The 15,376-nt window shown below is 36.6% G+C and overlaps 1 protein-coding gene across 1 annotated transcript in view; it reads right to left on the bottom strand.

Annotated features, from left to right (window-relative positions):
- LOC123675533 (nuclear pore complex protein Nup88) overlaps positions 1 to 11,363 on the bottom strand; it is a 164,500-nt gene extending 153,137 nt beyond the window's left edge. The window contains exon 1 of the mRNA XM_045610899.1: positions 11,059 to 11,363. Coding sequence (XP_045466855.1) covers positions 11,059 to 11,259 — 201 coding nt within the window. The 5' untranslated portion in view covers positions 11,260 to 11,363. The remainder of the gene's footprint in view (positions 1 to 11,058) is intronic.
- Positions 11,364 to 15,376: the final 4,013 nt, after the last annotated feature.

Genomic DNA, 15,376 nt, shown 5'->3' with positions numbered 1-15,376 from the left:
CTGGCATATGACCGCCACGGCTGGCTCGGATGTAGTCCAATCTGGACATCCAATTTTCGATGACTTTTTTCAACATTTGTGGCCGTATATCAGCAATAACACGGCGAATGTTGTCTTCGAAATGGTCAAGGGTTTGAGGCTTATCCGCATAGGCCAATGACTTTACATAGCCCCACAGAAAGTAGTCTAGCGGTGTTAAATCACAAGATCTTGGAGGCCAATTCACAGGTCCAAAACGTGAAATTAGGCAGTCACCAAACGTGTCTTTCAATAAATCGATTGTGGCACGAGCTGTGTGACATGTTGCGCCGTCTTGTTGGAACCACAGCTCCTGGACATCATGGTTGTTCAATTCAGGGATGAAAAAGTTAGTAATCATGGCTCTATACCGATCACCATTGACTGTAACGTTCTGGCCATCATCGTTTTTGAAGAAATACGGATCAATGATTCCACCAGCCCATGAAGCGCACCAAACAGTCAGTTTTTCTGGATGTAACGTTGTTTCGACATACACTTGAGGATTAGCTTCTCTCCAAATGCGGCAGTTTTGTTTGTTGACGTAGCCATTCAACCAGAAGTGCGCTTCATCGCTAAACAAAATAAAATGGACGTAGTGCGCGATATGTATTCCGCACAGAACCATTACTTTCAAAATAAAATTGCACTATTTGCAAGCGTTGTTCAGGCGTGAGTCTATTCATGATGAATTGCCAAACCAAACTGAGAATAAATCATTTGACAGCTGTTAAATCGGTAGCCATCTTGAACAGTAATGCCAACTTAAAGTTATATACCTCGAAAAAAAACACGCGTTACATTTCGCTCCCTGAAAAGGTGATATGACATTAAATTGAAAGTACCACTTCTTTTTATGTTTTCTTGACATTTCACAGACCACAGTTTTGACACAAAATTTCAGCACGCTGTTCTTCTGGAATGAGCATGCTCAAAATTGAAATACTATAATATATTTCAGGAACATCTTCTAGGACCTGTAACTCCCATGGAAATTGAAAAAAAAAACAATATTTAGTTTTCGATCCGTCCTGAAAATTGTATAATACTTGTATGACACGACTTGATAGAAAAGCTCTTTCTTAATTTCCGAACGTCTGTGTCGACCTTCAGCGTCGTCTTCCTCATTGAATAAAATGTTTTATTCTGGATATTTCTCCCACACGGGACCAAGAATGTCTTCGACGCCACATTGAGTCGACGTTGAATTGGCTGTTTTTCTGTGCCTGAAATCACATTTCGATATTTCAAGGGTGTGAATGTGATTGTTACGTTAGCACATTTTGTGAATGCTCGAAATTTGGCGCTTTTAATCTGTTTTCATATCTAGTATATCACAAATGTATGAGCCGTAAATTGTCGATAAATTGTTCAAAAATAACAACTGATTGTTGATCATTTCTATATTTCGGTTTATGATTGGAACGTTCTTCAGGACAAAAAAATCATACTTAGGTCCAAATTAATAGATATAAAAACGAGGAAAAATTCAGAAAAAACTAAGTGTATACCGAATATTTTCCTTTCACCAATCACGTTGTTCGATAGTTTTCTCTGCCTTTCTCTTCCAATTTATTTGATTTCAGAATAAAGCGAAATCATTTAGGATGTGTAGAACTGTCCAATTTTTTGTGGTACCTTTTGCGCGGTCCTAGTTTTATGCAATATTATGTAGAAAGACGACGCTCGAGATTTAAGCCTGACCTTTCGCTTCTATATGAGGTGTTCAAGGCAGGGTCCAACAAAGAGCTATACTGGTGATTCCATAAGTAGTTTTAAGATGAAACAGCGCACTACCACCAAAAAAGGACAATTTTATTTTATTTAATATTTAAAAGTTCATATAAATACTTATATACCTCATTTGATGTCGTTTGAGTCATATTTAATGAAAACCAAAAATGAACAGTTCACGAGATATCTGAGTTCTTGTGATTTTCGGAAGATTTCTCACCCTACTTCATTTTTCGTGAATTTTTTCTACGTCGATCAAATTTGATTATAATTTAGATATATTTCCGTGACCAGCGAGAAGTCCGGATCTAACACCGTTAGAATAAACGACGCAGCGAAAAGATTGAGAGAAAAAAATATTTAATTCAATACTCTCCTTTCTTTGCTTCCTTCCCCGTTCAAATCAAAATCTGCTGAAATGAAACCAGTGCATACAAGCTGAAGAAAACTTTTTTAAGAAATGAAGAAGAAATTCGGCAAGTTTTAGTTTTTAAAATAATTTTGTCATACATAAATTGTGGAATTCGAAAGTTGCAGGCAAATTTTTATGAGAAATCCACTATTCTTCTCTTCATATAGCAACTTTGAAATCTAACTTCAACATCTAATACAGCATAGTTTTGCTTTTTTCATACGTAACATATACTTTTCTGATTAAAATGATTCCAAATTTGAATCAAACTTGCTCAACATAGAAAAAATTGACGAAAATTTAAGTAAGGTGAGACATTTTTTCAACACCTCTCTAAATATCTCGGAAACAGTTTATTTTCGATTATCAATAAATATGGCTCAATCGACAGCAAATGAGTTCTACTAACACCTCCTTTAAGGTTAACGTCTAATTTGTATTTAGCCTTTATAATTTTCCCCCTTCTTAATCTCTAATTTCATATGATGAATTGAAACACCCTAATGACATCAAGAATTCTTTTCAGGCATCATCCTACTCGATAACTGGCGTTTTTTCTGCAACGCAATCAACCACAAGGACCCGTACAGTATACCAGCATTCAACCGACAATTAGACAATGACCCATTCGAATATAGACGATTAAAAGGACTGGTGTCCAAGCCCTCCACCTCTTCATCTTTTAATTATGTACCAAATTGTTCATTACGCACGCCCCGCTTTCAATTGTTAATAGTCCTTCCATCCGGCCGCGAATAAAAGAGCATCGCCTCGAACGAATTCGAGTAGGCCGGGTTCTCCAGTATTTCACTCTTTTAGGTTGGTATTTACGACGTCCCAAGGGCCCGCATCATAGAGAAAAGCTGTCAATTAAATCATTAGTAGATTATAATTACACTATTCGAATCATAGAAGTCGACGTGTATACACACAGAGTGGAGAGCTTAATGACATACGGCTGTTCTTTTTTGCGAAACTCAATGCTCAATGGTGGCTCTTTTTCTTTCTCTTTTAATTATGGGCTTCTCGAATGTGGTCGAGAGGTTCAAAGGAACAAGGTTTCTTTGAATTTTCAGGTTCGAATGTGCTCGACTTTCTCTGCTGGTTTTTCATTCAATTCCGGAAAATTAGAGGAGGCGTAGTAGAAGTGGCGGCCTTTTCACGTGTTCGAATTATATTCTTGTGGAAATTTCCTTCTGATACCTGCGGTCGGGGGCTGTTTGCCACACAGGAGAGAGGGAAGTGGAGGAAACGGGTAGTTTCAATGGGATAAATTCAAAAGAGTTGAAAGAAATCCACGATGATTCGTTCGTCTTTACAGTTTTTCACATGAAAGATCTTGGGGAGCAACTATTTATTATTTTTCAAAGTATTATGTATAAACGCTCATTTTCACGGTGGTAGTAACTATCACGATAGTACTATCGAGATAGCATTCTCGCACTATCATACTAACTATCAAGTACATAGTTTCTTGGTTCTAGTACTTGCGATAGTTCTATCGCAACGAGTAGTTTGAACTAAGTAGGTTAAAATTCATTTAATTTTGGGAATAAAGTCCCTAAGAATTATTTCTTTCGATAGCAGTGAATTCTGGTTTTGATTTTTCATAAAAAAAAACGATTTATATTAGATTTCAAAACGAAACACATTCTGATATAGGTATTAGGTATACAATTTTGTTTCCACCGTTTGGCAATAGATGGCGGTAAGTGGCAGTCGAAATGAATAGTTCGTAGATGTCACACAATAAGCTTACTTATTTGTAAACATAACGACATCGAAATATTAGTCGATTTGTGTCTACATCATCAAGTTATTCTCGATTGAAAATGTCAGCTGACGAGCCAAATTAATTTGTGGGAGGTTATAATTTTCGACATTAATATGAAGACATCTACGACCGAGGCTCATAAAATTCTATCAAATACCTATAGTGAGGCCGCTATTAGCAAAACAAACATGCCAAAAGTGGTTACAACGCTTCAAGAACGGTGATTTTGAAGTCGAATCAAACGCAACAAAAATTGGCAGGATCATTGGGAGTGGCGCAACAAGCCATTTCAAAAAGCCTGAAATTCATGGGAATGATTCAGAAACAAGGAAATTGGGTGCCGTACGAGTTGAAGCCGAGTGATGTTGAGCAGCTTTTGTTTGCTTGTGAACAGCTGCTTGTAAGGCAAAGACGGAAGGGATTTCTGCATCGCATTGTAACTGGAGACGTAAAATGGGTTCAAGCACAAAAAATGATGGGGATATCCCGGCCATGCTTCCACGTCGACGGCCCAACCGAATATTCAGGGTTTAAAGGTCATGCTCAGTATTTGGTGTGACCAGCTCGGCGTAGTGTATTATGAAATGTTAAAACCGAGTGAAACAACCACAGGCGATCGTTATCGAACGCGATTAATGCGTTTTAGCCGAGCATTGCAAGACTGACGGTCGCAAAGGTTTGAAAACGCACGATAGTAGAAAAATAAAATATAACCATGAATTTTGTGCGAATCTGCGATATTCTCGCACGATTTTGATCTAAAGGGTGTTTTTTTTAGAGCTGTAGAACTTTAAATTGCAATAAAACAACGATGGATTATTCGATTGACATGAATTTTATTTATCCGCAAGATAATCTTGTGGCATTACATTTTAAATATGATTTCTGGCATATGACCGCCACGGCTGGCTCGGATGTAGTCCAATCTGGACGTCCAATTTTCGATTACTTTTTCAACATTTGTGGCCGTATATCGGCAATAACACGGCGAATGCTGTCTTCCAAATGGTCAAGGGTTTGTGGCTTATCCGCATAGACCAATGACTTTACATAGCCCCAGAGAAAGTAGTCTAGCGGTGTTAAATCACAAGATCTTGGAGGCCAATTCACAGGTCCAAAACGTGAAATTAGGCAGTCACCAAACGTGTCTTTCAATAAATCGATTGTGGCAAGAGCTGTGTGACATGTTCAATTCAGGAATGAAAAAGTTAGTAATCATGGCTCTATACCGATCACCATTGACTGTAACGTTCTGGCCATCATCGTTTTTGAAGAAGTACGGACCAATGATTCCACCAGCCCATAAAGCGCACGAAACAGTCAGTTTCTCTGGATGTAACGGTGTTTCGACATACACTTGACGATTAGCTTCACTCCAAATGCGGCAGTTTTGTTTGTTGACGTAGCCATTCAACCAGAAGTGCGCTTCATCGCTAAATAAAATAAAATGGACGTAGTGCGCGATATGTATTCCGCACAGAACCATTATTTTCGAAAAGAAATTGCACTATTTGCAAGCGTTGTTCAGGCGTGAGTCTATTCATGATGAATTGCCAAACCAAACTGAGAATAAATCTCTTGACAGCTGTTAAATCGGTCGCCATCTTGAACAGTAATGCCAACTTAAAGTTATATACCTCGAAATAAAAACACCCTTTACAAGATGTGGCAGAATTAGAAACGGATTAGCCGCAGAATTAGAGAAAAAAAAGTTATGATACCGCCTCCCAATGTTTTTCAGCGTAAAATACCAATTTTGATTTGTTCTTCCAAATTTAGAAACGCGGAGTTTCCCTAAAGAGGAAACTTCGTTATAATCGGAACTAACAGACCAAAGATCCTTTCTACATCTTGCTCGACGCCCTCGTCATCGCCATCGCAAGCTGAAAAATCGACCAACACTTCCGACCGGCCGTAATCGTGTTATATAAAAGAAATTCTTCAGAATGTCACCCGGCCGACGAGTTTCCTCCTTGACATATGGAACGGCATCAATAAAATTACCGGAATGCGAACTCGAAGATGGAAATAAATAGACTTTTCCCAGCGTACAATTCCGGACCGATTTTTCCATGTCTCGGACCTGATAGTGGCTTTCCTAAGATTGCCGCTTTTTTGTATTTTCTCCCGCCTGTCCCGTACGAGCGCTACGAATGAAGAAAAATACTAATATTGCCGATGGGTATTTTTCTTGCGGCGAAAATTCGGCGGGTCTCACGTCCCCTGCGTGCCGTGATATTTCCTCAGTGAAGGTCGACAGTGTGTCGCGGCAAAAAGTGAGAAATATCGACGAAAAATTGCGTCGAAAAAATTTCGTGCGATTTAGAGCGACGACGTTGTGTTTCCTGATTGAGAAACGGGTATTTGTATTCATTACGAGGGTTGCTTTTTATATTTCGAGATTGGACAGCCCTAGTGTTGCAATCTGTCAACTGACAGTTCTATCGTAAAGTTTGACATTTTTGAGGTTATGGGTACACAGAACTTTTGACATACGTTTCCACCAGTTTCAGTATTGCCTGCCGAGAAGGTGCTTCACAATTTTAGTAGTAAATTTCAATAATGCGATGTAGAAACGTGAATCGCTCCATTTTTCGTAATAACGTAATGACGGTTTTAGTTGTCAACTGTCATAAGATGACAGCTGTTCAGATAGAGGGCTAATCAAAATGAAACATCTTATTTTAAAACCCTTTTTCTACATTCATGCAAAAAGCAAAACTTGATTGAACTATATTTAGTGGAAAAAGAAGTTCTTTATTGCACTAGTGCAATAAAACTTTTATTGCATTCATCTGTCCTTCTACTTCAAACGTGCTGATGGAAATCGTCGACAGTAGCGGAGGGATACTTAGAGGAATCACATGCAAACAAACTCAGTGTTGCAAAACAAATATTTCAGCCTGAAGGAAATAACGATGTAAAGTTACCAAGTACTAGTACGTTTACAGCAGTAACAAATCAAAAAGTGGATTTAAAAAGTACTTCACTACGAAATATTCATATTGAAAATTGCACCAATTGTTCATTCACTTTCAACATTGAGGGTAAAAATAAAGTTTGAGTTAAAATGTTCGTAACGTATTAGTTCCTGTTTCAATGAAAATCGATATTAATAATAAAGTATTGAAGTTGCGCTTTTCATTTTCCTACACCTAGTGCCGCACCTCAATAAATCGTTTTTTGCTTAGGAAAAATGTTATATGCAACTCGTGCAAAAATTGTTTATTGCACTCGACGGGAAATTGTCCGACGAGGCCGTTAGGCCGAGTTGGACAACACGTCGAGTGCAATAAACATTAATTTTTTGTACTTATTGCATAAATAACTATTATTCGATCATAATTTCAAACTCGAAACTTCTACTGGACGCTTAGTCAGAGCCTAACGGCCTCGTCGGACAATTTCACGTCGAGTGCAATAAACATTAACTTTTTGCACTTATTGCATAAATAACTATTATTCGATCATAATTTCAAACTCGAAACTTCTCCTGGACGCTAAGTCAGAGCTTTTCATGATTTTTTTTCTGGAATCGATACTCCTCATTGGACCGCATGCCTCTAAAGTTGAAATATTAAATTTTTGTAATGAATTTCGACAATTTCAATGAGTTGCTGATAGCTGCTCAGAGAGCGTTCTATTAAAAATGAAACTTCTCTTTGGAAGACCCTTTATATTACGCGATGTCATTGTTGTCAGTAATTTTATCTAGATGACGAGCTGTGACGAAAAGATCGAAATTTAGCACAAACGTTCTAGCGACATTTTTACATATACACTGAATTTCAACCGACTACTAAGATTGGGCAGTTTGGTTCATTATTTTCAATGATTAACCTTCGTTCATTGAAAAAAAATAAGCTTTCCTGAAATTTTAACAGAGGTGTATCCAAATTAGACGTGATCCTGAAGGAGGTGTTACTATCGCTCATTTGCTGTCAATTGAAACATATTTATTGATAACCCAGAATTTCCAAGATATTTGAGTTCTTGTCTTTTTTTGAAAATTTATCACCTTACTTCATTTTCTGTAAATTTTTTCTACGTTGACCAAGTTTGATTTGAACGAGGATTTGAATTATGGATCATTTTCATCAGAAAAGGGTATAATATGTATGAAAAAGGGAAATCTATGCTGTATTTGATTTGGATTTGAAAGGGTACAGAAGCGAATAAAGGAAAGTAATGAATTAAATATTTTTTATTGCAATTGAACTCAAAATTTCAATGAAAATTGTATTCATAAATTATGTTTGAAATGACCTCCATCATTCCTTATACAAGCACGTGCCATCTTTCTTATTTCTCCAGTTGTTACTTTTCAACTGAAATTTAATTTCAATCTTCTCGATGCTTCGTCTATTCGAACAGTGTTAGATCCGAACTTCTCGCTGGCCACGAGAATAATTCAAAATTATGATCAAATTTGGTCAACATAGAAATAATTGACGAAAAATTAAGTAAGTTGAGAAATCTTTCAAAAAAGAACTCAAATATCTCGTAAACTGTTGATTTTTGGTCATCACCATATATGGCTCAAACGACAGCAAATGACTCATACTAACACGTCCTCCAAAGTTCACGTCTAATTTGGAAACACCCTGTATAATTCAAAAATCGAATAAAAGACCGTTCCGTCCGCTATACAAAGTTCATCAAAAAAGCTATATTCGCATGAAATTTTGTACAAAAAGCAGTTATGATACCACATTCATACGGCAAAAAAAAAGGATTGAAATTTAAAAAAAATTTCAATTCGTAAAGCCTACTCCATAAAAATATTTTCACTGCAAGACTCTAGCTCACTTAAGTTCTAAGTTATTAGTTTTTCAATATCCCCTTTGAATATTACACTCATATTTTCAGCATCACTACCAATATCATCTGCCAGTAAACACGATAACGTTCTAATAGACATTAGAAAAGGGTTTTCAGCTGTTCGAAATTTTGTTTTCCTGCTTTCAAAAGTACGAATGAAAATTTCCAAACAAAATATTTGCTCCAGGTTAATAACGTCACTTAATCCAGAGAGAGTCCAGGATGAATATCAAAAAAAATATACTCATAATCTCAGTTATAACAGATTCAATCATGTTGAAATATAGCACGTAAACAGAGCATAACCATTTCATGTTTCGTAGCATAAAAATTCGAGCAGAATAACAGAAAAATAATAATTGAATGACAACAGATCCGACGTATCGGAAATTTGATGCTTTTCTTATTTTTTTTATTCGATTTTTGGATTCTGCACATTCCGAACGTGAACTATGACTGTAACAATCTTAGAGTATTTCAAGTTCTTTGAACATTCCAAAATGCTTGATATTTTAATATCAAAACAAAAGTTAAACGCGACAATATGGCGAAAGCGCAGTTTTAGATGTGTTCAAGTAAAATTTTCAACTGTTCATAATACTGGTAATGTAGGAATTACTTTCACCAGGAACCTTAGAGGGTTGTCAGTCAACATCTTCACAAACTTTTTTGGCTATCATATCAATGGGATAGTAGAACGCAGAAGAAGCAACAAAAATTAGTTCCAAAATTAAATGACAGTTATTTGACCACCATTTCATTCCATTAGATAAATAGTAATTGTTTCGCAACACAGTTGAAGTAAAGACCAAGGCAATCCAATATCAGAAATTATTTTCAACCTCAAGTGTTGTATAAAGAAAGACTCTCTTCATACATTGACTCGGAATAGGATACATGGAACTTTGAACATTCTGTCAATAAGTTTTAGCAAAGATAACACTACTTGCCAGATATTACTCAAATGAATATCAAAAAATATGATTATAACATGGCAAACTGTGTATAGATTAAATTGTGATGGTGTGAGATAGCCAGCCAAACTAATAGAATGTTTTTCTGATTCCTGTCCTATGAATTTTAGTATTAAATTTGATCCAACAAACAGTGAATGCTTCTTTTACTTACTAAATCTGATTTAGTTATGGTTTTCATAGAACAATGAGACCAAATGAAGTTTCAACTGAACGATTCCAACCACAGCAATAAAATTGAAATCGGCCATTACTAATTTATCGTAGACAAGAAAAAATCATCGTTGAGCAATATTATGCACATTGTTATACATACACAAATATCAAATCTGGTAATTGAAGAAGAGTTGTGCTTCGTTCAATATTTGAAATAGGAATTCTTTTTTTTAGACCTCATCACCAATAAATAAGCAGCACACCAAGTTTAGTAATAAAACAGCTTAAAATGTACTAGAAATTCAATGTATTCCTCTATGGAAACTGTGTAATACATATACCCAGTACAACTATTTCATCAGTTGCAAAACCTTCTGTTTCAGATGAATTCTTAATTCATCATAGAAGCATTTCAGTTTTCTGTCGATAAAGAGAACTAAGATGACTAAAATGTTATTCTGTTATCTTATTAATTATGGAAAAAGAATTTGTAATTACATGATTAACTAAAGATGAATCAAATACCTAAGTTACACCATTGTATAAAGAATCCTTAAGTATACAATGGTTATACGATAAGTTCACTTTCAATCGTTTGGCATTTATCTATCAAGTAAAATATTATCTTCTTCAACAGGAAAACATAACGAATAGTCATGGTTTATGGTAAAATACTAATGTAAACTGTATATAACCTGAAAAACATTATTCAAATGAAGATACATATTTATTTAATAAAATCCCCAGACATATTTTTATTCTGTTAACTGAGTCAGAATAACTATATCATAATTCACTCAATTAGTATTTATAAGAGAAAATTAGTTTTAAATAGGAAGGCCCATGTAGTTATTTTAAACATTACTGTTACAGCATTTCATCTTTATTATTGATTTGGTAATAAATGAAGTATTTGTAGTGATGTAGTTTCAATGCCATGAAATATGAAACCATGTAATTTGAACATTTTTCATTAATACTATGAGCTTCAGCTTCCCAATCTCATGTTATGTACTCATGTTGTTTTGGCGGGATCGTATAAGAAATTAAAAACAAGGGAAATTTAGGTTATGTACGACAAATGAAAACAACAATTAATGAAATAAATATGCGATGATTTCTTTTGGTGTTTCCTTGATAGTGAACTATTTTACAGTTACTAAACTCACCTGACAAATTACTCCTTCATTGTCTCTAGCAGCTTTGATATTCAAAGTTAAAACACAGTGACTTTGAAAATCCCAAGTAAATAAAACGTCTTCTTTCACCGTCAACACATTAAGAGTCTTTGAAATGTTTCTGGGAAGTCCACTTTTCACTAGTTCGACAATTTGGTGCTCGCTGAGATTCAAAAAATCAGTCGAATTCATTTTTGTTGTAAAATATAAACAAATCTCGAACCTTAACCTACAAACAGAATAGGACAGCGAACAGCTGTCTAGCGAGAAAACAATCGATAGCCGGTCACCGGTTGGTGGCGCGCTCTAGCGGCAGAGAGGCTCACGATTCATCACATGAACTACTAATGCCAACATCGGGAAATAGAAGAAACTAAATCATATAGAAACAGAAGTTCGAATAGATTATCGTTTTTGTTTCTGGATGCCGCTTTCGATCCGAATAATGATGGGGCATAAAACGATGGAGATAATGGAAAGTTTAATAATTTTGGAACATATGTCGGGTATGGTCGTTATCTAAGACGATAAATGGACCGTCTATGTTGTGTATGTCTTTTGTCTAGTGGGCTATTGTTGGGAGATAGACTGTTCTTGTACAATTAAATGAATTATCGGGGTGTGTGGATATGATATATCATTCGAATGCATTTGCTAGACGCGGAATGTATTCAGACAAAGTTAGGCTTTGGATGAAGTATCTGATATGAATGAAATGGAGCTTATTATTGTTAAATGAATATATCTTGCTAGGTTGTGTAATTTTTGACCGAAAAAATCTGTAAAATATAGATTTCGACGAGAATAGGTCATATCCCAAAATATTGTGGAACTTGTAGAGAAAAAATAAATCCGAAGTTTTTTGACTTGAACAAGTTTTTTCATACAGTAGGTAGGAAGTACACCATAGAAAATTCCTATGAATTCACACTGGGTTGAACAGCGACGGGATGAAAATGTATGAAGATTTTCGAAAAATAGTTTTAGGTTTGATGCTATTTTTGATCCAGTTATACCACAGTAATAAGTTGAATGGGACGCTAATCTGCGAGAAAGAAGCAAATATTATAATAAATGAGATAAACGATATCATATCTGGTGTTGTATGCTAGTGTTGTTGGACTACACTCGAGCTTTTGAACTTTGGCTCGTTCGATATTGTTAGCAATGCTCCACTATATTGGAGTGGATGAAGGGGCAGTCCAATACTTCAGAAGCTACTTTGGGGGAACATCACAAACAGTAATAATCGAACACCCTATCGCAAGATATGATAAGTACATCCGGCGTAATGTAGGGCTCAATCTTAGGACTCGCTTTATATACCAGTTATACCACAGGGCAAAACCGCTGCTTTAAAAAATCAAAGGTTTATCAATACCCTGACGATACACATGTATTACAGGATAAAAACTCATGACACATGTGAGACATTTAATAGGGAGCTCGCTGAATTGAGCAAGTAGGTACTCATTGGATCACAATTGGTTTCTAAACCTATTGTGTTATGTAATTCGATCCAAGGAGACATATTCAAGACATCAAGTAAATGATAAAAATAAAAAGAGGGGATAATTTGCTGAAAATAGAAGACACCAAACGAAATCTAGGTAGATTGCAATTTAAGGTTCGATAAACATGTTTCGGGTTGTATTCAACATGCTCGGTATAAATTAAAAACTGAAGGAACTATTATGCGATTCTCTTGTTCTGTCAACCTTCATCTACGCTGATGTCGTCTATGGCAATTGCCTCACAAGTGCTCAAAGACTGAGTAGGTTTGGAGAAGAAAGGTTTGGAGTTTCCCATACAAGTGTGTCCAGAATGTTGCAGCGATTCAGGGAGACAGGTATGAATGTCCGAAGACCAGGACAGGGTAGACCACGGGTAACAACTGCCATTCAAGAACGTTACTTGAGAGTTTCTTCGTTGAGACAACGGTTTGCAACCGCCCGCCTCCTTCAAAATCAGCTTGAGCAAACTCATGGGGTGCAAATTAGCAATCAGACAATAAAAAATCGTCTCAGAGAATATGATTTAAGGCCTCGTGTCGCGGCAAGAGGCCCAGCTCTTACCCCAGTTCATCGAAGGGCACGTTTGGATTTTGCGAGAGAGCATATCCATTGGGAAGAGGCTGATTGGGAAAGAGTTCTCTTCACAGATGAGTCTAGATTCTGCCTCTACCATTGTGATCGACGTTCCCTTGTATACAGACGTCCACATGAAAGATATGCTCAGTGCAATTTCCTGAATACTACTGGTTTCGGGGGAGGATCGATTACGGTATGGGGTAGAATATCTTTGACGGCTCGCACAGACCTAGTGGTCGTTGATAATGGAGCTATGAATGCTGATAGGTATATAAGGAACATTCTTGAAGAGCATGTAGTGCCATTTGCCCCATACATTGGTGAAAATTTCATTTTTATGGACGATAATGCCAGATCCCACCGTGCGCGCCTCGTTCAGGAGTACCTTGAAGAGGTTGAAGTCTCTCGAATGGAATGGCCAGCAAGAAGTCCAGATATCAATCCGATTGAGCAGGTTTGGGACAACCTCAATAGAAGGCTGAGAAGTTCAGAAAATCATCCAGCTACTCTCAATGACATAAGAATCCAGAAGGATTAGATCTGAACATTTTAAGATCACTCATTTTGAGTATGAACCGTCGTTGCCGAGCTGTAATTAACGCAAAGGGTGGAAATACCAAGTATTAAATCACTTATCAGCTTTCCAGTATTTTGAAAATTGTTTATTTCTCTTTTTTCACATAAGATTCGGTGAAATCCTGAATTTTTCTTCCATTTAATGTGTGGCGGCTTCTCATAAAGCTCCACATAGCAACAATAAACACCGCAGTCGGTAGCCTAGTGGTTAAGACTGTAGACTCACTCACCGAGATGCGACAAGGTGCCGGGTTCGAGTCCCGGCACACTGATGAGTCCGGTGTGTGTGCCAGGGACGAAACGCATAAGTAGGCATATGTGAAATCCTACAAATGTGTCTTGTTTCGTTCAAAACCTTCCCGAGAGAACATAAAAAATAAGTTATAAAGTCAATGTAAAGTTAACTTTCATTAAAATTGAGATTTTCAGAATGTGCGTTAATTTTTTTGCGCAATGTATTATTGTGAAGGAATGGAGACAAAGTTGTCGATTTTTAGATATTCATATTCGACATTTTCATCCTACCACATTTTGTTTCAAACCACAAAAACCCAACGACGCTCAAAAATGTAAATAATCCACCCTCCGGGCTCAAGCATCCCCACACATCAAAAACCCACGGATTACCCACATAATTACCGCTCTTCCTCATACCTTCGTTCAAGAAACGCGCAACGTCAAAAATGTCCGAATTCCTCTGATAAAAGAACACGTCGTTCAGCTGAACCAAAAGAGGCCGCAACCTTTTGTGCATTCAAATTCTTGAAATACGACGGGTCTTTCAACCCTTTCGGCAGCTTCAAAGGAGATGCGGGCCGCCATCGACTGCTGCTAACACGGAAAGAAATCCTCCCTTCAGCGTGTACGTGCTGTGTGTCTTTGGAGGGGGGGGTGTTCGTATGTACCGAGGTGGGTCGGAGAAGGGGTTCACCCCTTTTATTTGTTCAAGAATCAGCAATCACAATTGTTCATTAGTGCTAGTTCGGCTCTAATTCGAGGCTTAAAATTTCGAGGTGCCGCATGTCTTTTCTCACTCTGTTTCCAATGATTGGGATTTCAGAAACTGAATGTTGGAAATAAACAGGGTATTCCTAAATTGGAGGTGCGAAGGAAAGTGGGGGATTCTTTGGATAATTTCAAGAAACAAAATCGTATTACCATGGGTAGGGATTCACGGCTTGGCTTGATTTTTAAGCTTGAGCTTGACTTGACTTCAAGTCAAGCTCAAGTCAAGTACTTGAATCATATCAAGCTACTTGATTTGTAGCAGTTTTATTCTATAGTGCCACATACACTTGAAATCAAGTCAAGCTCAAATCAAGCAGTAGTTTTTCGATATCAAGTCATGTCAAGTATTTATTTATCAAGTACTTGAATCATATCAAGCTACTTGATTTGTAGCAGTTTTATTGTATAGTGTCACATCAATAAAAAATGATGAAATGAGAAGTAACCTTGCAAAAAACACTTTTATTTATCAAACTCATTGTATAAAAGAACAGAAATTATCAATTTTTTGAAATAGAAACATGAATTGAATCACTATAAATCATAACAAAATAAAAAATAATAATAAAACAAAGTTTCCTAATATTGAGAAACCTCCAGGTGGTTTTGTTGGATTTCATATCTTTTCATCCAGG

Source organism: Harmonia axyridis, chromosome 3, assembly GCF_914767665.1.
Source record: "Harmonia axyridis chromosome 3, icHarAxyr1.1, whole genome shotgun sequence".
NCBI lineage: Eukaryota > Metazoa > Arthropoda > Insecta > Coleoptera > Coccinellidae > Harmonia > Harmonia axyridis.
Note: the sequence above shows the minus strand (reverse complement) of the source record. Positions and strands in the feature narration are given on the sequence as shown.